Source organism: Balaenoptera musculus, chromosome 18, assembly GCF_009873245.2.
Source record: "Balaenoptera musculus isolate JJ_BM4_2016_0621 chromosome 18, mBalMus1.pri.v3, whole genome shotgun sequence".
Classification (NCBI taxonomy): domain Eukaryota; kingdom Metazoa; phylum Chordata; class Mammalia; order Artiodactyla; family Balaenopteridae; genus Balaenoptera; species Balaenoptera musculus.
In genome coordinates, this window is record NC_045802.1 from 18,276,447 (window position 1) to 18,301,623 (window position 25,177).

Here is a 25,177-nt window from a genome sequence, read left to right on the forward strand (position 1 = left end):
AGTCTATTTTATCTGATACGAGTATTGCTACTCCAGCTTTCTTTTGATTTCCATTTTTGTGGAATATCTTTTTCCATCCCCTCACTTTCAGTCTGTATGTGTCCCTAGGTCTGAAGTTGGTCTCTTGTAGACAGCATATATATGGGTCTTGTTTTTGTATTCGTTCAGCCAGTCTATGTCTTTTGGTGGGAACATTTAATCCATTTACATTTAAGGTAATTATCGATATGTATGTTCCTATTACCATTTTCTTAAATGTTTTGGGTTTGTTATTGTAGGTCTTTTCCTTCTCTTGTGTTTCCTGCCTAGAGAAGTTCCTTTAGCATTTGTTGTAAAGCTGGTTTGGTGATGCTGAATTCTGTTAGCTTTTGCTTGTCTGTAAAGGTTTTAATTTCTCCATCAAATCTGAATGAGATCCTTGCTGGGTAGAGTAATCTTGGTTGTAGGTTTTTCCCCTTCATCACTGTAATTATGTCCTGCCACTCCCTTCTGGCTTACAGAGTTTCTGCTGAAAGATCAGCTGTTAACCTTATGGGGATTTCCTTGTGTGTTATTTGTTGTTTTTCCCTTGCTGCTTTTAATATGTTTTCTTTGTATTTAATTTTTGATAGTTTGATTAATATGTACCTTGGCGTGTTTCTCCTTGGATTTATGCTGTATGGGACTCTCTATGCTTCCCGGACTTGATTAACTATTCCATTTCCCATATTAGGGAAGTTTTCAACTATAATCTCTTCAAATATTTTCTCAGTCCCTTTCTTTTTCTCTTCTTCTTCTGGAACCCATATAATTCGAATGTTGGTGCGTTTAATGTTGTCCCAGAGGTCTCTGAGACTGTCCTCAGTTCTTTTCATTCTTTTTTCTTTATTCTGCTCTGCAGTAGTTATTTCCACTATTTTATCTTCCAGGTCACTTATCTGTTCTTCTGCCTCAGTTATTCTGCTATTGATTCCTTCTAGAGAATTTTTAATTTCATTTATTGTGTTGTTCATCACTGTTTGTTTACTCTTTAGTTCTTCTAGGTCCTTGTTAAACGTTTCTTGTATTTTCTCCATTCTGTTTCCAAGATTTTGGATCATCTGTACTATCATTATTCTGAATTCTTTTTCAGGTAGACTGCGTATTTCCTCTTCATTTGTTAGGTCTGGTGGGTTTTTACCTTGCTCCTTCATCTGCTGTGTGTTTCTCTGTCTCCTCATATTGCTTAACTTACTGTGATTGGGGTCTCCTTTTTGCAGGCTGCAGGTTTGTAGTTCCCGTTGTTTTTGGTGTCTGCCCCCCGTCTCTGCGTGCAGGTCGCCTGAGGGCGTCTGTTCTTCCCTCAGACAGGACAGGGTTAAAGGAGCCGCTGATTTGGGGGCTCTGGCTCACTCAGGCCGGGGGGAGTGAGGGGTACGGATGCGGTGCGAGCCTGCGGCGGTAGAGACCAGAGTGACATTGCACCAGCCTGAGGTGCCGTGTGTTCTCCCGGGAAAGTTGTCCCTGGATCACGGGAGCCTGGCAGTGGCGGGCTGCACAGGCTCCCGGGAGGGGACGTGTGGAGAGTGACCTGTGCTCGCACACAGGCTTTTTGGTGGCGGCAGCAGCAGCCTTAGCGTCCCATGCCCGTCTCTGGGGTCCGCGCTGATAGCCGCGGCTCGCACCCGTCTCTGGAGCTCCTTTAAGCGGCGCTCTTAATCCCCTCTCCTCGCGCACCAGGAAACAAAGAGGCAAGAAAAAGTCTCTTGCCTCTTAGGCAGATCCAGACCTTTTCCCGGACTCCCTCCCAGCTAGCCATGGCGCACTAACCCCTTCAGGCTGTGTTCACGCCGCCAACCCCAGTCCTCTCCCTGGGATCCGAACTCTGAAGCCCGAGCCTCAGCTCCCAGCCCCCGCCCGCCCCGGCGGGTGAGCAGGCAAGCCTCTCGGGCTGGTGAGTGCTGCTCGGCACCGAGCCTCTGTGCGGGAATCTCTCCACTTTGCCCTCCGCACCCCTGTGGCTGCGCTCTCCTCCGTGGCTCCGAAGCTTCCCCCCTCTGCCACCCACAGTCTCTGCCCGCGAAGGGGCTTCCTAGTGCGTGGAAACCTTTCCTCTTTCACGGCTCCCTCCCACTGGTGCAGGTCCCGTCCCTATTCTTTTGTCTCTGTTTTTTCTTTTTTATTTTGCCCTACCCAGGTACGTGGGGAGTTTCTTGCCTTTTGGGAAGTCTGACGTCTTCTGCCAGCGTTCAGTAAGTGTTCTGTAGGAGTTGTTCCACATGTAGATGTATTTCTGATGTATCTGTGGGGAGGAAGGTGATCTCCACGTCTTACTCCTCTGCCATCTTGAAGCTCCTCGGTACCCAGATATTTTGACAAACGTTATTCTGGGTGTCTCTGTGAGGGTGTTTTTGGATGAGGTCAGTATTTAAATTGGTAGAGTAAAGCAGAGTGCCCTCCCTAACATGGGTGGGCTTCATCCCATCCATCGAAGGCCTGACTAGAGCAAAAAAACTGGCCTTTCCTCAAGTCAGCAAGAAATCCTTCTGCCTGACTACCTTTAAACTGGGACATTGGCTTTGTACTGCCCTCGGACTTGAACTGAAACAATGACTTTTCCTGGGTCTCAAGCCTGCTGGACTTCAGACTAGATCGCCACCATTGGTTCTCCCTGTTCTCAGGCCTCTGGACTTAGAACTACATTAGCTTTCTTGGGTCTCTAGCTTGCTGACGACTCACCCTGCAGATGGTGGGACTTGTCAGCCTTCATAATTGCATAAGCCAGTCCCTTATGATTAATCTCTTTAGATAGATAGATAGATCTAGGTAGATAGATAGACCTATATATACATATAGATTTAGATATAGATATAATCTCCCAGTGGTTCTGTTTCTCTGGAGAACCTTAGTATAAACTTAGAAATGGTGCCTAATTAAAAGCCTAGGGAATAGCACCCATAATGACCCACTGTCCATTATTTAGGGTGTGGGTAGACAGCCCTTGTACTTCTGCAGACCAAAATTCAGTCTGTTTTCTAACATCATGAAGAAGGATGTTCCTTAGCAATAGGGATAGCTGTCTATTTAGCCACATCTCAGAAATGACATGTTTTTCTGTTGTTCCTCATTTCCACAAAATTTGAGTGCCTGCTGGGGTACTTGCGTCTTGCTGTGCTAGAAGCAAACAAAATGGATGGCCCTTGTCCTCTCAGAGCTTATGGAATAGCAGAGTTTTTCTCCTATTGTTTCATTTGGAGAATAATAGTTACTAATATCACTCTCAATGTGAAACCCATATGAGAAATTTCTTTCACAGATAAGTGCTAGGAGAAGCTTAATTTCTCCTAAAGAAAATTGGTCTGTCTGTTTCTCTCTGATGGCAAGAACAATATAAATGTTTCTCCTTTTCACTTTGGCTGCTTGGAAGCTCAGAATCACATTAAGCTCTATAATAACAACAAAAGATGGATATGCATATAGACATTCTTATTGATCCAAATTCAGGGTAAATTATGTATATTTTACCATTTAATGAATGTTTTTGTTGTAATTGACCTAAAATCTTTTGTATAAGGAGGAAGTATGTAAATACTTCAAAAAATTTTAATGCAACTAAAATTTATTTACTTTGAAATGGAAAAGATACTCTAGGGAAATATCTTTTTTCCTTTATAACACTAAGCACAATTTGTAGCTATTTTGTCTTCCTCTGTCTCTAGTACCTGGCATGTTTGCCTGGTTTGTAGGAGCTATTATGGAATATTTGTTAATATTGAATGAACGGAAGAATGATTCTATCCTTTCAATTTATAGCAGTATCAGTCATTTACATTTTAAGCCTCAAATTGCTCAGATATCTAAAATGTCAGTTCTTTTTCTATGTCAGACAGTCTTTTAAAACAAAATTTATTTAAATCGTATATTCCCACAATCATTGCAAAACATAACATTTATATATCTAAAAGGAAGAAAAAGATAAAATTACCTAGAGATAATTTTTATTAGTATTCTTAATAGTCTTCCAGGGACTTTCCTGGTGGTCCAGTGGGTAAGACTTCGTGCTCCCAATGCAGGGGACCCGGGTTTGATCCCTGGTTGGGGGAACTAGATCCCGCGTGCATGCCGCAACTAAGAGTTCGCATTGCCACGACTGAAAAATAAAAAAAAAAAGCTCCCACATGCCACAACAAAGATCCCGTGTGCAGCAAGTAAGACCCAGCACAGCCTAGACAAATAGATAGATAAATAAATAATCTTCCAGAATTTATATGAAAACATATATCCAGATAAATATTTTTTTAGAATTCTCTTTACAAAAATGGGATCATATTATTCATTCTTTGTTACTTTTTTCTTTTAACTATGTTCAGTGACCATACATATCAGTCTATTGAACTACCTCATAATTTTAAATAACTGCATAGGATTCCATTATACTTTATGTGTAATCTATTTTACCGATCCCTAATTGTTGGACTTACAGGCTCTTCCCAGTTGCTGGCAATTATATAGAATGCTCTCTGTACATTCTCATGCACTTGTCTTAAGTATTTACACAGGATGAATCCTGGAAGTAGAATTACTGGCCCTAAGGGAAGCCAGTTTTTAAAGATTTCAGAAAGATGGTACCCATTTATATTCCCATCAGCTACTTTCTCACACTTATCCAGTACGAGGTATCAATATTGTATCAGATACCTCTTTTGCATCCTCTCAGATCTTCTTGGCTTCATTGGACCCATTACAGTATGCTCTAGTCCTGCCACCGTGACAGCGACCAACTCCAGCTTCGTTGGGGCCCAGCCAGGCAGCACCTGCTCGCACCTCCTGCCCCAGGCCCCTTGGATGCCACTCGAGTGTGAGATCCTGGGGACCCACTCAGCTCCCACACACCTACCCACAGGCTGAACCTTTGACGGTGGTATTTGGGAACTACAGGATAAATTCTTCTTCCATCCTCCCCCAAGATGAACTCCCCAAAGAAGCAGTAGTTCATAAAATCTCTAGAAAAATGTAAGGTTGAGACATCAGTTAGCTTGTTACTAAGCAGCCTTACTGAGTTACTAATCCCAGTAATGCACCCTCATATCTGATTCATCCTTCTCCTTTGTCCCATTTCCCATTTCCCCTCCTCTGCCTCCTTGGGATAGCAATCCCCATAAAAGTAGTAGAACATAGCATGATACTTTCTGGGGGACCCAGGTCAAAATATCCTTTTTCCATAGAATGGATATACCATAATTGAACCAACCATGCAGCCTTCAGTTTTGGGGGTTTTTTTAATAAATTTTTTTAAAAATTTATTTATTTTTGGCTGCATTGGGTCTTCATTGCTGTGCACGGGCTTTCTCTAGTTCCGGGCTTCTCATTGTGGTGGCTTCTCTTGTTGCGGAGCACGGGCTCCAGGCACGGAGGCTCAGTAGTTGTGGCTTGCGGGCTCTAGAGTGCAGGCTCAGTAGTTGTGGTGCACGGGCTTAGTTGCTCCATGGCATGTGGGATCTTCCTGGACCAGGGCTCGAACCTGTGTCCCCTGCATTGGCAGGCGGATTCTTAACCACTCCACCACCAAGGAAACCCAGGGTTTTTTTGTTTGTTTTTGTTTTTTGCTCCTAAAAACGAACAAGAAACTACAATAAACATTCTTGAACAGATGTCTTTTCTTCTGTAGGACAATTTTCAAACCTGAGATTCAAGTCAAAAAGTATATCTAAGGAGATATAAGTTTTTCACCACAAAATGTGTCATATAAGAAATAGCTCATCTTTCTTTTATCAAAAATTTTAAAAGGTAAATATGTGAAGTGATGGGTGTGTTAACTAACTCGATTGTGGGAATCCTGTTACAATTATATCAAACATTCACATTATACACTTTAAATATCTTACAATTTTATTTGTCAATTATACCTTAATACAGCTGGAGAAAAAAAATAAATTGAATTGGCAAGCTCCTGTCCTGCCTGGGAGTGGGAAATAAATTCAACCTCAGTTATTAGGGGTCTTCTCTCTTTTGCAGAGTCTCATGAGAATGCAGGACACTTACATGATTCCCAGAAAAAAGGAGTATCTAGTCTTTGCTCCATCCTCATCACAGCTGATACCCTCAGTGCCTGAGCCTCATGTTTTCTTGAGGGAGGGCAGCTCTGCTGTTCTGTACCAGGCTTTGGGACAGGAATCTGGGGCTGAGTCCTGGGTCCACCTCCTATACCCTGTTTTTCTTTTTCTTTTGCCACGCTGTGCAGCTTGTGGGATCTTAGTTCCCTGACCAGGGATCGAACCCTGGCCCTTCGGCAGTGAAAGCATGGAGTCCTAACCACTGGACTGCCAGGGAATTCCCTATAGCCTGTTTTCCTATGAGGCTGTTCATCTTTTCCTTATTGATCTGAAAGAGATAGTCATATGTTAGTGCAAATAATTTTATATTTAAATTATAAATGTGTAATTTTACATTTTATTATACACTTTTCTGGGGGGGAGCAAGAAGGTGTCTCAACTTCATTTATTGAATAATCCATTCTTTCTCCACTTACTTGAAATTCCATTTTTATCATATGCTAAAATCTTTTATATGTGTAGATATGTTTGGGATTTTTTTAAATTTAGTTTTATTTTATGAATCTTTTGGTTTCAGTTCTGTTTCTTACTATTTTAGCATTATAGTGCTTTTTATTTTTAAGATTTATTTATTTTATTTATTTTTATTTTTGGCTGCCTTGGGTCTTCGTTGCTGCGTGCGGGCTTTCTCTAGTTGTGGCGAGCTGGGGCTACTCTTTGTTGCAGCGCGTGAGCTTCTCATTGCGGTGGCTTCTCTTATTGTGGAGCACGGGCTCTAGGCGTGAGGGCTTCCGTAGTTGTGGCTCGCAGGCTCTAGAGCTCAGGCTCAGTAGCTGTGGCGCACGGGCTCAGTAGTTATGGTGCACGGGCTTAGTTGCTCTGTGGCAGGTGGGATCTTCTCGGACCAGGGGTCAAACCCGTGTCCCCTGCATTGGCAGGCGGATTCTTAACCACTGCACCACCAGGGAAGCCCCTGTAGTGCTTTTGAATAGCCAACGAAGCCAACTTATCACCCTTTCTCAAACACGTTACTATATATCCTTCCAGATGAACTTTAGATTCATTTTGCCAAGTTCTAAAATTTGGTATTTTGATTTGGGATTTTCTTAAATGTATAGATTAATTTGAGATTAAATGATATCTGTGCAATACTGAGTCTCTTCTAAGAATTGAGTGGATCTCAATTTGTTTAAATCTTCTGTTACAGTCTCTTAAAGTTTACTTCTAAATATTTTATATTTTTATTGCTACTATGAGAGTTTTCTCCTTTGTATTCTAACAGACTATTGTTGTGATAAGTGAAAATTACTGGGTTATATCTATATCTATATAGTAACCAGCCACTTTTCTAAATTCTCTTTTTCCCCCTCCAGCTTTATTGAGTTATAATTTATATACAATAAAATTCACCCATTTTGTATACGGTCTGATGAATTTTGGTGATTGTATAGAGTTATGCAACCAACCACCATCACAGTAGTAGTATAGAACATTTTCATCACTTTTTGAAAGTCTTCTTATGCCCCTTTGTAGATGATCCCAGCCCTGACCTCTGGCCCCAGGAAACACTAATCTGATTTATTGTCACTAAAGTTTTGCCATTTCTAGAATTTCATATAAATGAAATCATACAGTATGTAGTCTTTCATTTAGCATGATCTGCTGACTAATATCCCAGTATATGGCTATATCCCAATTTATTTATCCATTTACCAGTTAACATTTGGGTTGTTTCTAGTTTTTGGCTGTTATAAATAAGGCAGCTGTGGGTATCTACTTCTAAGTCTTTGTGTGGGCATATATATTATTTCTCCTGTGTAAATAAATGCCTACGAGTGGGATTCTTTAACTAGAGTAGAAACTGCCAAACTATTTTCCAAAGTGGCTCTACCATTTTCCATTCCCACCAGCAATACTTGAGCATTCCAGTTGCTCCACATTCTCACCAGCATTTAGTGTCTTAGTCTGCTAGGGTCGATATAACAAAAATATCACCGACTGGGTGGCTTAAACAACAGACATTTATTTCTCATGTTCTTGAGGCTGGGAAGTCCAGCCTCTACCCATATCCATGTGGGTTGAATATGGGTTGAATTGTGTCCCTACCAAAAAAACCCATGTTGGGGTCCTAACCCCCATGACCTCAGAATGTGGCCCTATTTAGAGATCTGGTCTTTACAGGTGTAATTAACTTAAAATGAAGTCATTAGAAAAAAAATGAGGTCATTAGCATGGTTCCTCACCTAATAACGACTGGTGTCTTTATAAAAGGGGGGAATTTGGATGTAGGGACATATACACGGGGAGAACACTATGTGAACATGAAGGCACAGATCAGAGTGATGCTTCTACAAGCCAAGGAACGCCAAAGTTTGCCATCAAGCCCCTAGAAGGTGTAGAAGGAGGGGCATGGAACAGAGTCTCCCTTGCAGCCCTCAGAAGAAACCAACCCTGCTGACACCTTCATCCTGGACATCCAGCCTCTGGAACTGTGAGATAATAAGTATTTGTGGTTTTAAGCCACCCAGTTTGTGGTACTTTTTTGTGGCAGCCCAACCAAACTAATACACCATGTCTCCTGGTAACTTGAGTTCATTCATAATGTTGATTTGTTCTTGGCCTCTCCTGACCTCTCCTGCATATTAATTTTCAGAATCTGATTGGATTCATTCCCTGTATCTGAGTTTGTGTTCCAGAGAGTAAGCATTTCACGAGCCCAGCTCATCTGTGTTTGAGGGTGGCATTTTGGGTAGGCTGCTTTGTCGGCCAGGCCCAGCCTGTGCACTGCCTTCCTCCTTGTCCCTCCTGATCCTCTGATCCAATCACCTACAGCCAAAGGAGTGGCCGTCACAGTGTAGAACACGGTCCAGCCCATGGGAACTGGGGGTGGAGCCATGCTGGGCACAGCGTGCATCGTGACCCACACATCTAAAGGAGCACCCAGGGACTTCCCTGGCGGTCCAGTGGTTAAGACTCTGCACTTCCAATGCAGGGGATGCGGGTTCAATCCCCGATCAGGGAACTAAGATCCCACGTGTCCCGTGGCCAAAAGATATTCAGAAAATAAAATAAAATAAGGGAATGCCCAGTACTGTGTGTGGCAAGTGAGAAAGCCGCCATAGTCGAGCAAGGGCCTTTAGGAGCCAAATAGGCCGGCCTCCCCCTTGTACAGGAATTTTACTAAAGAGTCCAGACAGATGTTGGGGCCTCCCCCTTGTATAGGAATTTTACTAAAGAGTCCAGACAGATGTTGGGTCCTCCCCCTTGTATAGGAATTTTACTAAAGAGTCCAGACAGATGTTGGGTCCTCCCCCCTTGTATAGGAATTTTACTAAAGAGTCCAGACAGATGTTGGGTCCTCCCCCTTGTATAGGAATTTTACTAAAGAGTCCAGACAGATGTTGGGTCCTCCCCCTTGTATAGGAATTTTACTAAAGAGTCCAGACAGATGTTGGGTCCTCCCCCTTGTATAGGAATTTTACTAAAGAGTCCAGACAGATGTTGCGTCCTCCCCCTTGTACAGGAATTTTACTAAAGAGTCCAGATAGATGTTGGGTCCTCCCCCTTGTACAGGAATTTTACTAAAGAGTCCAGACAGATGTTGGGTCCTCCCCCTTGTATAGGAATTTTACTAAAGAGTCCAGACAGATGTTGGGTCCTCCCCCTTGTATAGGAATTTTACTAAAGAGTCCAGACAGATGTTGGGTCCTCCCCCTTGTATAGGAATTTTACTAAAGAGTCCAGACAGATGTTGGGTCCTCCCCCTTGTATAGGAATTTTACTAAAGAGTCCAGACAGATGTTGGGTCCTCCACCCTTTGCTTGAAAACTTTGTCAGTGCCGTCTTTCCAAGATAGAATAGCTCTAGTTACAAGAAAATGTTTCCTTATGTTGAGCTAAAATTAGCCTCCTTAGGACTTCTACTTCTAGGGTCCTACTTGTGCCCTCTTGTGTAACCCAAAGGGAAGTTGCATCCCGGGTCTATAAAACAGCTCCACTGTTTCTCACGACATGGTTTCCTGGCGCTTCTCTGTCCTGTCGCTCACCCTCACACACACCACAGGCTGCCTTTCAAGGGCGGTGCTGGTTACGCAGGGCTGTTACAGAGGAGGTCTGACTGTTATTCAAGAAGCCCTGGGCAGAGTGGGCAGGTGGGAAGAGTATGGGCTTTGGGGTCCAACGATGTGCTGGTGCAGCTGGCCCAGCCATTTCCCACCTGTGAAACCTTGGGCAGCACCCCTTTCCCTGCTGAAAACCCTTTCTGTCATGCGGCGGGGAAGGAAGGAATATATGTGCATTATGGAATATATGTGCATTAAACGTGTGTGAGAAGTACAGGCTGAGGAGTCTTTGCAGAGCATGTACAGAAAAGTCAAGATTCTCACTACAGTGGTTTCCCCCTTTATTGCATAGTAAAAATGTACAACTATTTATTTCATTGTTTGCTAAGACTCGTATTTTGCATTAAACCCTCTTGGCAGCAAAGAGAAATGAAAAGCAAAATGTATGTTTAAAAAAAAAGGAAGAAAGGACTTTTTCTGTCTTGGTTTCCTTATTGTGTTAATCCTTTCAGGCTGCTATAACAAAATACCACAGACTGGGTGGCTTATAAACAACAGAAATTTATTTCTCACAGTTCTGGAGGCTGGAAGTCAGAGATCAGGACACCAGCATGGTCAGGTGAGAACCTGCTTCCTGGTTCATAGCTGGCACCTGGGTGGATGGGACTAGGGGTCTCTCAGGAGCCCCTTTTATAAGGCATTGATCCCATTCATGATGGTTCCACCCTCAAGGCTTAAGCACCTCCTAATACCATCATCTTTCGGGGGAAGGATTTCAACATGAATTTGGGGGCCATGTCTATAAAGTATAGAAATAATATTTTCTTCAAATTGTTGTTATAGGATCAAATAAAGCTTTGTAATTTAGGGCCGTGCTTCTCAAACTTGACTGTGCATAGTTATCACCTGGGGATCTTTTTATAATGTAGATTCTGACTCCATAGGTCTGGGATAGGGTCTGGGATTCTGCGTTTGTCACAAGCTCCCATGAGGTACTCATGCTGTGGTTTGTGGACCACATTTGAATAGCAAGGATGTAGGGCACCGGCACAGTGCCTGGCGTTTAGCAGAGTTCAGTAAATGTTAATTCTTCCTCTGTCCTTTTTGTGACCCCTCCTTGCCATATCCTTTAGTTGGATTAACTTTTAATTTTCATGCCATCCCTATGTAATAATGTGGTAATACACACGTCCAATTAAGATGAGCCTTGGAAGGTTTCAAATCTCTAATCGTAACAACTGCCTCAGCAGAGAAGGGTATATTCTTAAAAGGGGAGAAATATTCTTTAAGTCCCAAATCAAACGCTAAGCTGCTATGTTGTGGGAACAATAGGACTTGTGTGGCTGTATGACTCCTGAAGTACACAAAAGGGCCAGCACGGTCCATTGTTAACGTCAGGCGACAGCCCATCTGCTAGGACAGGTTCCGTCAAATGGAAGTCGTCATCTCATTAAGTGGATGACAGCTGGGCGGCATATATTTATGAAGTCACTAAAGCCTTGTCATTGAGGTACTGTAGGAGGCTGAGGCAGCTGATCCTTCCAGAAACAATGATGTATGCTGTTGCCATGACATGGAAAAACCAAGTCTGATTAGGCTGAGATTTTGTGAGTCAGATCAGAAAATGCTAATAAATTTTGACAGGATTTATGTACTGATTCTATTCTTATTCCACTTTTTTCTCCCAGTCTTAATGCATGTTGCACTGTTTTTCTGGTTCTTCATCCAAACGCACTTTAAAAAGAAAACTTGCAAATATATTTAAGTATAAATTCAGCCTTTACAAATACAAACACAAATTACAAAACAGAAAATGTATGTTCCCTTTTATTTCTATAAAGCCTTTTTGCTGCTAAATTTTTCTTTAAGGGTGAAATGAGTAAACAGCGTTCTCTACAAAATGGTCATTGAATTATAGATAGTAGAAGCTTGCCTAGCTCAAGCACTTTCTTTTTTTTTCAAGCACTTTTTTTTTTAATCTGAGCTTTGATTTGTAGTTGTCTTAAAGTCTATAAAATCCGTTGTTAGAATTACATGTCTGGAATACCTTAAGTGAAAAATGAGACTGACCTCTGTTACTTAATTTATTTGCCATGATACATTTTAGCTTTTAAGCTGATTTTGTTGGCAACTCAATTAGATAGGTATAGTTCGGTCACATTTTAGAGCATCTAGTATGAACTTTCCTATGTTTTTTAAACCAAAATTCCTGATACACAGAACTTAAAAAATTTTTAAGTCAATAAACATTGTGGAATTTTCCTCATCACCCTCTAGCTTAACAGTAGAAAAACTAATGGCAAGGAGAAAGTATTTTAAGTATTTGTAGCTACATAATAACATATACATGAAAAATTTCTTGAAGGCTACTGTGGAGCTCAACAGTGGTATCTCAGGAGGATGAGATTGGGGGTCAGGAGAGAGACTTTTACCTTTCACTTTATAGCTTTTTGTAATTTTTTTTTAACTTTCAGCATGTATCCCTTTAATAATTTTTACTAGTTAAAATAGTAAATGTACACCACCAGAAGGGACGTCAGAAGAGTAAAGAAAAATCTGATGGAAAGTTAGCATGCCGTGGGTGTTGGGAGCCCCGACATTGGGTAGGACAGGTGAGCTGTGACAGGAAAAGAGCCCTTATCAGCGTGAGCAAAAGCCCACTCTGCGCAGCTTCTCTGCAGACTTAACTGGACAACAAGAGAGAATTCTCTCAGCATGTCACCAGAGCCAGGACACCAGGGCTGGCATTTTGATGGCTGGGCGTTCACCAGAAGGGCGTAGGTAATTTGAAAACGGAGTGTGAATAACGAGAGGTTTTTTCCCTTTCTTTTTTTGGTCATGACCACTGGCTCTCCTTACTTTTTATCCCTTTTGTGCAAGTGTCCGTGTGTCCGTGTCCGTGTGTCTGTGTGTGTGTGTAGGACACTGTGGGGCTGGCAGAAGGTGAGCAGTTTTGCCCTGTGGTTTATTGAGGCTGGAGTAATCTGGAGACTCATAGCAGTGACTGTTGAAGCACCGGTTTGTTCGATGTTAAAGTGCATCCGAAGAGGAAAAGGACAGCAAACGGCTTACTCCTGTGCTGTGCTCGCTCTGCACGCAGTGTGCCACACCCCTCATCTGGTTTCACCGCAGCTGTGCCAGCCCCGGCTGATCCAGACCCAACACCCGGGCGGCTTGGGGTCTGGAGGGGATCCTGGGACGGCTGAGTCTCAGGCTGTGGAGTCCCAGGTGCTCCTGACCGTGGTCCGGGGGCCCCACTTGTGTGTTAGAAGCACGAAGGCCGAGGGCCTCTGGGACCACGGGGTCCTGAGTCAGGAGTCCAGAAACGCGAGGGGCAACAGTTCTTTTTTGACAAGGTGCTATATATCTTTTTAAAATTAAGTTTTACTGGGCTTCCCTGGTGGCGCAGTGGTTGAGAACTGCCTGCCAATGCAGGAGACACGGGTTCGAGCCCTGGTCTGGGAAGATCCCACATGTCGCGGAGCAACTGAGCCTGCGTGTCTGGAGCCTGTGCTCCGCAACAAGAGAGGCCGCGATAGTGAGAGGCCCGCGCACCACGATGAAGAGTGGCCCCCGCTTGCCACAACTGGAGAAAGCCCTTGCACAGAAACGAAGACCCAACACAGCCAAAAATAAATAAAATAAAAAAAAAAAAAAATAAGTTTTACTGTGAAAAATTTCAAACATTCACAAATGTAGAGAGAATAGTCTAATGAATAGGTTTGGCGTTTTCAAATTTTGCTGCACTTGCTTTTTCTTTTTCTCCCTCCCTCCCCCTTTTTCTTTTGTTATTACTGAAGTACTTTCAAGGGAATCCAGACCTCCTATCATTTTGCTCCTATGTCCTGAGTAAGCCTATCTCGGAAAATTCATGTTGTGCTTCGTAGGGGACAGGTGTCTGCCTCTCAGACGATGGTAGGAATTACTACAGTAATAGCACAGGATTCTTGAAGACATCCTCACGCCCAGCCAGTCATTCAGGGAGTCTACCCTGGAGGTCGCCACGAGCTTGCTCTTCCCAGGGCTGATGAGCATTGGCAGGTGTAGGACGCACAGCCCGTTCCCGCTGGAGAGGCTGGGGCTTCAACAGGCTCTGACCCCACAGTCCTCCATGGGGCCCCTCCCTCCACACCTGACCCTCTACTGACAGGCCGCTGCTCATCGACCTCACCAGTGAGGTCAGTGGACCAGGTGCTGCATTCAGGGCTTCCAGTCAGTAAGAGACACTCTGAAAAGGTGAAGATGGAGATCTAGTCTAACTCTGCTCATGACTCTTTCATTCATACATCAAACATCTGTTGAGAGCTTTACTCTGTTCCTTTATGTTGATTAGGGAATTGAAGCTCAGCGAGGTCAAGGTAGCAGGGACTGTAAGAAATAAAATCTGCTGTCCTTGTTTTTGCTCAAGCTCACCCAGCTCTCCAGCGTGCAGCACAGGGCTCTCACCCGTACACCGGTTCAAGCCCTACTTCCCAGTTACAGCAACACCCTACCGACGGCCTTTGCTGCTTACCAAGCTCCTTTCATCTGATCCTTAAAATCTCCAGGTAGTGGTTGAGCTCAAACATGAATTTTAGTTCAGGATGGCTAGTTCTTAACCATACACTATGATTAAAGACTTTTGGAGCTGATAACCTTCCAGGTTTATTCTGCAAGTTAATATAAACTTCGTGTTCCAGAGCCTAGAAATAATTTTAAGGGGGAAGAATAAGTGCTTTATGGCTCATTTGATATAAAATGTGAATTCATGGGAGGAACTAAGTCTGTTTCCATTCTCTAGAATTCTACAGATAATTTTGGCCCTTGGCAAATAGCAGCTAATGTTTCCAGTGACTTCAATCTCAGGCCTGTTTGGTTAGAACAGATCTGGTTCAGAAGCCCCCAAAGAATCTTTAGGCTCATAAGAGCTGGTCTCATTCTGAAGTTGGACCACTGCCTTATGCCCCTGATTTGCTCAGTTTTGCACTGAGTCTACTACTGGTGGAGATTCAGCAGCAGATAGTGGTGGGCCTGTGTTTGTCAATTTACGTTTCTCATGGTGAGTTCCTTACAGGACAAGATCAGACCAAGCCTGGAATCACAGAACCTTCCAGAGATGGAACATCAGTTCCCTGGAACCCTGATATTGACACCTTATCCCTTTTCACTTTGTTCTTTTCCTGGTTTTAAATTAAATGTCCCTCCTGTGGTGCGACGTACCAGGACCTGATGTTGTATGGAAGGGTTAGAAGCCCTTAGAGTTGTTTTGGGGGAAGAATCAAGTAGTTGCTAATGCTAACGGTACATGGCCTATGTTATGAAGGAAAGCCAAGTGTGTGTGCATCTGTTCGGCGCCCTTTTTACATAAAGCACAAGGGCAGGGTTCCTGTGAAGAACGATCGCACCATCCAGGTCTACATTGACCCACCGGACCTGCCCCAAGTCTGCGGCCATCCTATTTCTCCTTTCACACAAGAGCATTTTCTCCACATAGCAAATGTTTTACCCAAAGACCTTTGAAAACCATGTGTCTGGATCCATTTCATCTCTGTTATAGCTAAGAAAAAACTGCAGACAGAGAAATTAGGAGACCCGGCCAATTCTACATGATTCAAGGATAGCTGTACAAAGTTTGCAGATTCAGCCTAGGATTGTCTGTTAAAGCTCATCATCCATGTATTCCAGGTAAATTGCATTAATCAACACCTGGTCCTGCAATTGAGCTTTGCTAGAAGGAGAAACAGACAGAAAAACAAACCATTATCGTGCAGTCTGGTAAGTGAGTGGTAGAATTGTGTCCAGGTCAAGAGGTAGCACAGTGGAGAGAAGTCACTGGGGTTTTAAAGACTGCAGAGGTGGGCTTCCCTGGTGGCGCAGTGGTTAAGAATCCACCTGCCAATACAGGTGACACGGGTTCAAGCCCTGGTCTGGGAAGATTCTACATGCCACAGAGCAACTAAGCCCATGCGCCACAACTACTGAGCCTGCGCTCTAGATCCCGCGAGCCACAACTACTGAGCCCACGTGCCACAACTACTGAAGCCCAGGCGCCTAGAGCCCGTGCTCCGCAACAAGAGGAGCCACCACAATGAGAAGCCTATGCACCACAACAGAGTAGCCCCCGCTCGCCACAACTAGAGAAAAGCCCGCGCACAGCAACAAAGACCCAGTGCAGCCAAAAATAAATAAATAAATTAATAAATTAAAAATAAATAAAGACTGCAGAGGAGTTTACCAGGTGACAAGAGAGTAAAGGCACTCAAGATTCGCTGCAGACCGCTTGCTCCCCATGATGGACTGGCAGATCTTGCCCTTTGATAGTGGCCCCTACTCTGCTCTGCCAAGTGCTTTGACTTCAGCAGAATAATTGGTTACTCATGCCCATGGGGCAGTCTAGCCCATCAAGTTCAAGTACCAAGTGGTGACCTCTCCACTGAAAAACATTTACATTCTTAACAACAAATAAACAGTTAAAAAATGGGCAAAAGATTTGAACAGACATTTCTCCAAAGAAGATAATACAAATGGCCAATAAGCCGTAAGATCAGTAGTCATTAGGGAAATGCAAATCAAAACCACAATGAGATACCACTTTACACCCATTAGGATGTCTATTATAAAAAACAGCAACAGCAAAGGAAAATAACGAGTGTTGGCAAGGATGTGGAGAAATTTGGAACTTTGGTGTACTGCTGTTGGGAATGCTAAATGGTGCAGCCACTGTGTAAGATAGCATGAGGGTTCCTCAAAAAGTAAAACAGGAACTTCCCTGGCAGTCCAGTGGTTAAGACTCCACACTTCCGATGCAGGGGGCACGGGTTCGATCCCTGGTCGGGGAACTAAGATCCCAAATGCCGCGTGGCCAAAAAATAAATAAAATACATTAAAAAATCAAAAAAATTTTCTAAAAAGGTCAAATAAAAAAAAAAAGTAAAACATAGAATTACCATATGATCCAACAATTCCACTTCTACCTAAATAGCCAAAGGAATTGAAACTAGGGACTCAAACAGATACTTGCACACCAGTATTCATAGCAGCTTATTCATGGTAGCCGAAAGGTAGAAACAACCTACCTAGTTGTTCATCAGCAGATGAATAGATAAACAAAGTGTGGTGTATACATACAATAGAATATTATTCAGTCTGAAAAAGACATGAAATTGTGACACATACTACAACATGGATGTACCTCGAGGGTAGATATTATCCTAAGTGAAATGTCAGACACAAAAGACAAATGAGGTACCTAGAGTAATCAGAGTCCTAGAGGCAGAGATAGAATGGTGGCCACCGGCGGCTGGGGGGAAGACGGGGTGGGAAGTTATTGTTTAATGGGGACAGAGTTTCAGTTTGGGAAGATGAAAAAGTTCTGGAGGTGGATGGTGGTGATGGCTGCACAACAGTGTGAATATACTTAATACCACTGAATTGAAAACTTAAAATGGGTAAAATGGTAAATTTTATGTTATGTATATTTTACCATGATTTTAAAAATCCATAATATTTACATACTTTTTTTGGGGGGGGAAGCCAGGCACGTGTACTCTAGGTGGAAGAGCAGCTTGTACACAGGCTTAGAGGCCCGCTGCCTCCTGGCAGTCTTCCCTTACTGTCCCAGCCACTGCTCCCTCATCTTCCTCCAATCGTTATTGAGCAGAATGTCAGTGTAACACAACTAGATGACAAGCTCTCTGAGGCCAGGGCCCAGCTTACTCTGAAGAAAAAGGTCCTGACGATTTTGTTTAATGTTATTAATTACTAATGTTACTCTTTCTTCCATGTCTCTCTTTCTACCTGTCTGGGTTTTTTTAATAAATTTTTTTAGAAATAATTGACCTTATGGTCAATTTAGAGATTGACATACAGTTGTTAAAAAATAACAGAGATCCCTTGTGCACTTTGTCCAGTTTCCTCCAATGATAATGTTTTTCAAAACTATAGTATAATATCACAACCAGGACACTGACATTGACAATCCACTGACCTTAATCAGATTTCCTTAGTTTTGCTTGCACTTGTGTGTGTGTGTGTGTGCATGTGTGTTAAGTTCTACACCATTGTACTGACCAGGTAGGCTTGTGTATTCAACCACAACGGTCAGATACCGAACAGTTCCAACACCATGAAGATCCCTAGTATTTTTCTTTTGTAACTACCTGCACTTCCCCTCCCTCCACCCCTTAACCCTGGAAACCACTAATATGTCCTCCGTTTCTAAAATTTATCATTTCAAAAAGTGTTATATAAATGGAATTATAGAGTATGTAACCTTTTGGGGTTGACTTTTTCAATCAGCATGATTCCCTGGAGATCCATCCAAGGTATTGAGTGTGTCAGTAGCTGGTTCTTTCCTATTGCTGGGGAGTAGTCCAAGGTATAAATGTGCCATGGTCTATTTAACCATATACCTTTTAAAGTACATTTGGTTTTTAGCTATTACCAAAAAAGCTGCTATCAACATTTGTGTACATGTTTTTGTGTGAACATAAGTTTTTATTTTTCTGGGATAAATGCCCGAGTGCAATTGCTGGATCATATGGTAATTGCATGTTAGTTTTAAGAACCTGCCAAACTCAGGTTTTCCAGGGAGGCTGTTTCATTTTCATCCCACCAGAAATGTATGAGTGATCCATTTTCTCCACATCCTCATCAGCATTTGGTACTGCCACTATTTTTTATTTTAGACATTCCGACAGATAGTAATATCTCATTGTGGTTTGTTTGTTTGTTTGTTTGTTTGTTTGTTTATTTATTTATTTATGGCTGTTTTGGGTCTTTGTTGCTGCGTGCGGGCTTTCTCTAGTTGAGGCGAGCGGGGGCTACCCTTCATTGTGGTTGCTTCTCTTGTCGCGGAGCACGGGCTCTAGGCGTGTGGGCTTCAGTAGTTGTGGCATGCGGGCTCTGTAGATGTGGCTCGCGGGCTCTAGAGCGCAGGCTCAGTACTTGTGGCACACAGGCTTAGTTGCTCCGCGGCATGTGGGATCTTCCTGGACCAGGGCTTGAACCCGTGTCCCCTGCATTGGCAGGCGGGTTCTTAAGCACTGTGTCACCAGGGAAGTCCTCTCATTGTGGTTTTAATTGGCATTTCCCTGATGGCTAACAATGTTGAACATCTTTTCATATGTTTATTTGCTACCTGTATATTCTCTTTGGTGAAATGTCTCTTCATTTCTTTTGCCCATTTTCTAATTAAATTGGGTTTGTGTTTTGTTTTTTCTTTTAACTCATTCCCTCCACCCTTCCTTTTATTTCTTATTCTTTTAGTAATCATTTATTAGCATGTCCCATCTATCACGCATCTGGAATACAGAGACAAAGGCAAAGACTTACCCTAAAGAACTGATGGTTTTGAGGAGGAGATAAATTAAGCAGGATTCTGTTCAGGAAAGACATCTACCTCCTATCAGGGGAATTAGTGAAGGCTTGTTTCCTGGAAGAGGTAACATCTGATCAGCATTTGGAGGGTGGATATGTTCATTATACTTTATATGCTATACTGCCTTTACACTTAGAGTAGTAATATAGTAAGAAATATATAGTGCCTTCTAAAAGCCCCACAGGGCACCTTTCTTTCTAAGTAATTCATTACGTGGACTTGTCATTAAATCAAAGTTAGCAGACACTGAACACAAAATATCACCCTGGGTTCTTGAGGATTCTAAGACAGAGAAGGCAACATCCCAGGCCCCCAAGATGTATGATCTAATGGGGACTGGAGATCCACCACCAGCAGACAGTTGATTACAGAAACACAAATTTAGTAACAAGGGAGAGTGAGAAATTAATTTTTACCAAGAAGTTTGGGAAGGTTTCTTGGTAAAAGGAGGGTTTGAGCTGGGATTTGAAAAAGGAGTAGAACTCCAACAGGTAGATATAAAAGGGAACAAATTTGGTATACACTCCTGGGTCCTGCATGTTATAGATTCCAGGTTTCCATCTTGCTCTTACCCAGGGAATTGCTTCTGAGGAAAGATTCTAGACTGGATGTCTGTGTCCATGTTTGCTGATGGCTCCAGTTGAAGAGGTTGCTAGTGGAAGTCACATCTAGTTTTAGGATGAGATCAACAATCTAATTTTGGCAAGTCCTTCATCTCACAGATAGATGTACTGAGGCCTAGAGAGGATCAAATTCAGCTCAGTCTTGTGGCCCCTACTGGCCAATCAGTGGATGTGTTTTATCTAGAAAGTTCCCAGGTCATGCCAGGGAAGTGGTGTGGATTTCCTATGGCTCTGCTAAAAATAAAAAGATCAATTGGTGAAAATAAGGAGTTGCAGAGTAGATGGGGAGTACTTCTTGTTTAAAAACATTGTTTATCTCACATGTAATTTTTTTTTCACATGTAATTTTTTAAAATCTCCTTTAAGGAATATAATTTTTACATATGATCTGAAATAAACCACACTTACCAATTAAGTAACTTACAGAATGTCAAGAAAAGAGAAAATAAACCAGCTTCAAAGCCTCTGTTCAGCAAAGATTGGAATGGATAAGAAGCTGGAAGATGTATTAATGAGATGGGGAGAAAGTCAGGTTTCTTCTCTCAATTAGAGAAAAAGAAAGGCAATTACAAACTGTAGCATAAACAAAAATATCTTTTAACAAAGTCATGGCCCAAATATGAAGCAAACTAAAATGTAGCATGAAAAAAAATAAAATAAAATGTAGCCTGATTTTGAGGAATGTATGAGTGTAAGAAAAAATATTCCATTTGCCACATTCTTCTTAAGTGACAAAAATACTGGATTTGTACAGGAAGAAGTTGTGGCCCATTGCAGTGAACACTATTTACATAATCACCATATTGTAAATGCTGTTGATTGAATGGAAATGCAGTGAATTTCAACAACATACAAGCAAAGTGGACAGAGGTTGAGATTTGGAAGTGGGGAGGAGAGGGAGAGAGGATGGTGGGTGTTCTCATGCTTGTCTGATATCGTAAGAAGTCCAGATACTGCACAACATTGATGAATGGGTAAGCTGAGGCTTTAAGTTTTACTTTTTTTTTTTTTTTTTTGGCTGCACCAAGCACCTTGCAGGATCTTAGTTCCCTGACCAGGGACTGAACCCACATCCTCGGCAGTGAAAGCGAGAAGTCCTAACCACTGGACCGCCAGGGAATTCCCCAAAGTTTACTATGTAAGTTACACATTTGGATAACTAATAGAAGAATTAAAGAGAATTCATATAGGGACTTCCCTGGTGGTCCAGTGGGTAAGACTCCAAGCTCCCAATGCAGGGGGCCCGGGTTCAGTCCCTGGTCAGGGAACTAGATCCCTCATGCCACAATTAAAGATCCTGCATGCCGCAACTAAGACCCGGCACAGCCAAAATAAATAAATAAATAAATAAATTTTTTTTTAAAAAAAGAGAATTCATATAGCTATTAAAGGGATTCAGAACATGCTACTCCAAAATATACCACTTTGGCATATTGATTATTTTGAACTGAAGGCAATTGAGAAACTGTAGATGCAGGAAGGGCTCTCTGACCTCCCTCTTTCTACCTAAAATCAGGTCTTTGAACTTCCCATGAGAAAGGTGCCCTCCCTTTCCCAGGAAGAAAAGAACATTCTTATCACTGGGTATTGGGCATCAATGCTGAAGTGGTCCTGTACAAATAAACCTACTAAAATAACCCTTGTCTTCCATTACTTTCTTCCCATGTATCTCCTAGTCACTTTCACATGATTTACTGTCCTCAGCTCAAGCCCCTTGGTCTTGTCACATCCCTGCAGTTTATTGTTCTTTGTGTAAAAAGGCATATAAGTTTTGGGGCCTAACAGCTTATTCAGGTCTTCATTTTCTCTTCAGAGACTCCCATGTATATGTAAAAATATTAAATAAGATATGTATGCTTTTCTTTTTAATCTGTTTATGTCGGTTAATTCTTAGGCCAGCTACAGAACCTAAGAGGGTAGAAGGAAGTTTGTCCTCCCCTACTATCAAAAATTGGAAGAAGGGAAGGGGAGGGGAAACAGTGTAAATTATACTGTAATTTTTCAGGATGGGCTGTCAGTTGATAATGTCTAAAGAAATAGTAATATAAGTATATTACGTGTTACGAAAATAGTTGTCAGAACTACAGACAGACGTGGTTAAGTGTGGTTGCCTCTGGGAAGTTGTACTAGAAGTGACCTTAGGGATTAGGAAGAGGCACAATTTTGATGTCACATAAGTGATCGTTTTGGTAAAAAGAAATGAGAAGGGTTGTATTGACCAGGAACAAAAGTTGTTCAAAGTATAATTGCAGCTATTTCATTACCTTAAATTTTAAATATAGCCTGTAAACATTTCTAATTTTCCTAAATTTGCCCTTGTGTAGGAAAAAGAACTAGTTCAGCTCTGATATAGATATTTGAATGCCACTTCTGTTAAGAGAGATCTTGGATTTTTTTGAGGTGAGACAAAATGAAGTACTGTGAGGTACTTCTCAACAGTGTAAAATCCCTGGATTAATCCAGAGTTTAGCTTATTTAATATACCATTTAAGCTCTTTTCTTGTGCAAAATCTTCAACTTATTTTTTCCCCATCAGAGCACACCTCTGATTTTATAATGCCAATTATTGAAAACTGACATTTATTATATAAACATTCCCTTTGGACATATCCATTTCCAAGGTCAGGGAGCCAGGCTCCAGGAACCCACGCGCGCACACCGGGACTGTGTGGTGTGGGGCAGGGCAGGGGACACTGGCCACGCTGTGGCGCCATCCTGTGGTTGTGATGCTAAATTAGAGCATGTTTTCGTTTTCTTCTCTCTAGGAAGGCCCTTTTGTCTACTTGTCTTTGGTAGGAAACATCACAGATTCTGATGCCTTGATCGCTTCATTGTGTAAGTAATTTAAAACGTTTGCATTTGCCATGTTTGAGGGATTAATTGCAAGTGTGGCTGTCAATTAAATGAGTACCTGTACCCCATGCTGTATGATTCTATTTACGTGAATGTCCAGAATAGGCAAATCTATAGAGATAAATTACAGATTAGTGGTTGCCTGTGTGGGGAGGGGGCGGGATCATAGGCCAGAAATGGGGAGTGACTGATAATGGGTACAAGTTTCTTTTTGGGGGTAGAAACATTATAAAATTACATGATTTGTGGTGATTCAAATCTGAGAATATACTAAAACTTGTTGACTTATACACTTTAAACAGATTTAGAAAAACAGGTCTGGCACGTGAATTATATCTCAATAAAGCTATAATTTCAAATTTTTGTTTGTTTTTATGTATTTAATTTATTTATTTTTGGCTGCACTGGGTCTTCGTTTCTGTGAGTGGGCTTCCTCTAGTTGTGGCAAGCAGGTGCCACTCTTCATTGCGGTGCACCGGCTTCTAATGGCAGTGGCTTCTCTTGTCGCGGAGCACGGGCTCTAGGTGTGCGGGCTTCAGTAGTTGTGGCTCGTAGGCTTAGTAGTTGTGGCTCACGGGCTCAGTAGTTGTGGCTCGCGGGCTCTAAAGCACAGACTCAGTAGTTGTGGTGCACAGGCTTAGTTGCTCCGCGGCATGTGGGATCTTCCCCGACCAGGGCTCAAACCCGTGTCCCCTCTGCATTGGCAGGCGGATTCTTAACCACTGCGCCACCAGGGAAGCCCTATAATTTCAAATGTTTACAGTGAGTGCAGATTGAGGAGTTTGCTGTATTTAAACTGGGTGTTTTCCATATTTTTATTATTAACTTTCATATATATATATACACATATATATATATACATATATATGTGTGTATATATATGTGTGTATATATATATATATATATATATGGTCTTGTAGATAATTTCCAGAAATCTTCCTGCTCTGCAGAGATATTAACTAGTTTTCCCTATCTTCGTCATGTTGCTGTAAATCAGTCAACATTCAGTCAGTCAGTACCGACTACCTCCGATGTGCTGTGTCAGTACTGACAAATAAATGAGCTGTGCAGCAACTGGGTTCTTTGCCACTATTATAGAGCTGCCTTGTCCCCCAGCCAGGATCTGGACTCCTGTTCACCACTGGTGTTGTAAAACTCTTCTAGAGAACTGAGTCAGCCACAATTAGTGCTTCCCAAAGCAAAACACATGTTATCTTTGATGTCCGTCAGGTCCTAGCCATGGTAGCTCAGGGCGCCTGAGTCCCACATCTTGAGGCCACCTGCTCAGTTCCACGGGCTAAGGGAAATGCAGCTGTGCACCTCTTTGGCGAGTCTGCCGGATTAAACTGTGCTTGAGAATTGCTAGGGAAGTCTGGGGTTAAGGATTCCAGCTCAAGTCAGTGTCCTCCTACCCCGGCTGCCCTGCTCAGCCTCAGAGAAAGCAAACAGCCCAGATTTGGCTCAGTCCCATGAAATGCAAATATCTAATTCGATCTTTATCAGTCATCTTCAGTCTACATTTTCACCTTTAAAAAAGTGAAAACTCGGGCTTCCCTGGTGGCGCAGTGGTTAAGAATCCTCCTGCCAATGCGGGGGATGCGGGTTCGAGCCCTGGTCCGGGAGGATCCTGTGGGGAAGAAACATCAAGGCTGTGGGACTCTTGATAGACTGACTCAACAGGATCCTTGCTGAAGGCAGGCCAGGGTATTAAGATATAGAGGGTGGGAGATGAGGAATTTGATCATATATCAAGATTATCTATACTCCCATGTTCATAGCAGCAGTATCTACAATAGCCAAGACATGGAAACAACCTAAGTGTCCATTGACAGATGAGTGGATAAATAAGTTGTGTATATATACAATGGAATATTATTCAGCCATAAAAAGAAGGAAATCCTGCCATTTGTGACAACATGGATGGACCTTGCAGACATTATGCTAAGTGAAATAAGCTAGACAGAAAAAAAAAACACTGTAATATCTCACTTATATGTGGAATCTAAAAAACAAACAAACAACCCAAGCTCATAGAAAAAGAGATCAGATTTGTGGTTACCAGAGGCGAGGACTGTGGAGTGGGGGAATTGGATGAAGATGTTCAAAAGGTACAAACTTCTGGACTTCCCTGGTGGCACAGTGGTTAAGAATCCGCCTGCCAGTGCAGGGGACACAGGTTCGAGCCCTGCTCCGGGAAGATCCCACATGCTGCAGAGCAACTAAGCCCGCGAGCCACAGCTACTGAAGCCCGCGCGCCTAGAGCCTGTGCTCC

At 42.5% G+C, this 25,177-nt stretch overlaps 1 protein-coding gene across 2 annotated transcripts in view; it reads left to right on the forward strand.

Moving 5' to 3' along the window:
• The window catches only part of EBPL (EBP like), a 48,785-nt gene that overhangs the window by 9,874 nt on the left and 13,734 nt on the right, over positions 1-25,177 (forward strand). For both annotated transcript variants that reach the window (XR_005017165.1, XM_036831257.1), the window contains exon 2: positions 22,818-22,887. Coding sequence is in view for 1 of the 2 variants with exons in the window: in XM_036831257.1 (XP_036687152.1) it covers positions 22,818-22,887 (70 nt within the window). In the remaining variant the exon portion in view is untranslated. The remainder of the gene's footprint in view (positions 1-22,817; positions 22,888-25,177) is intronic.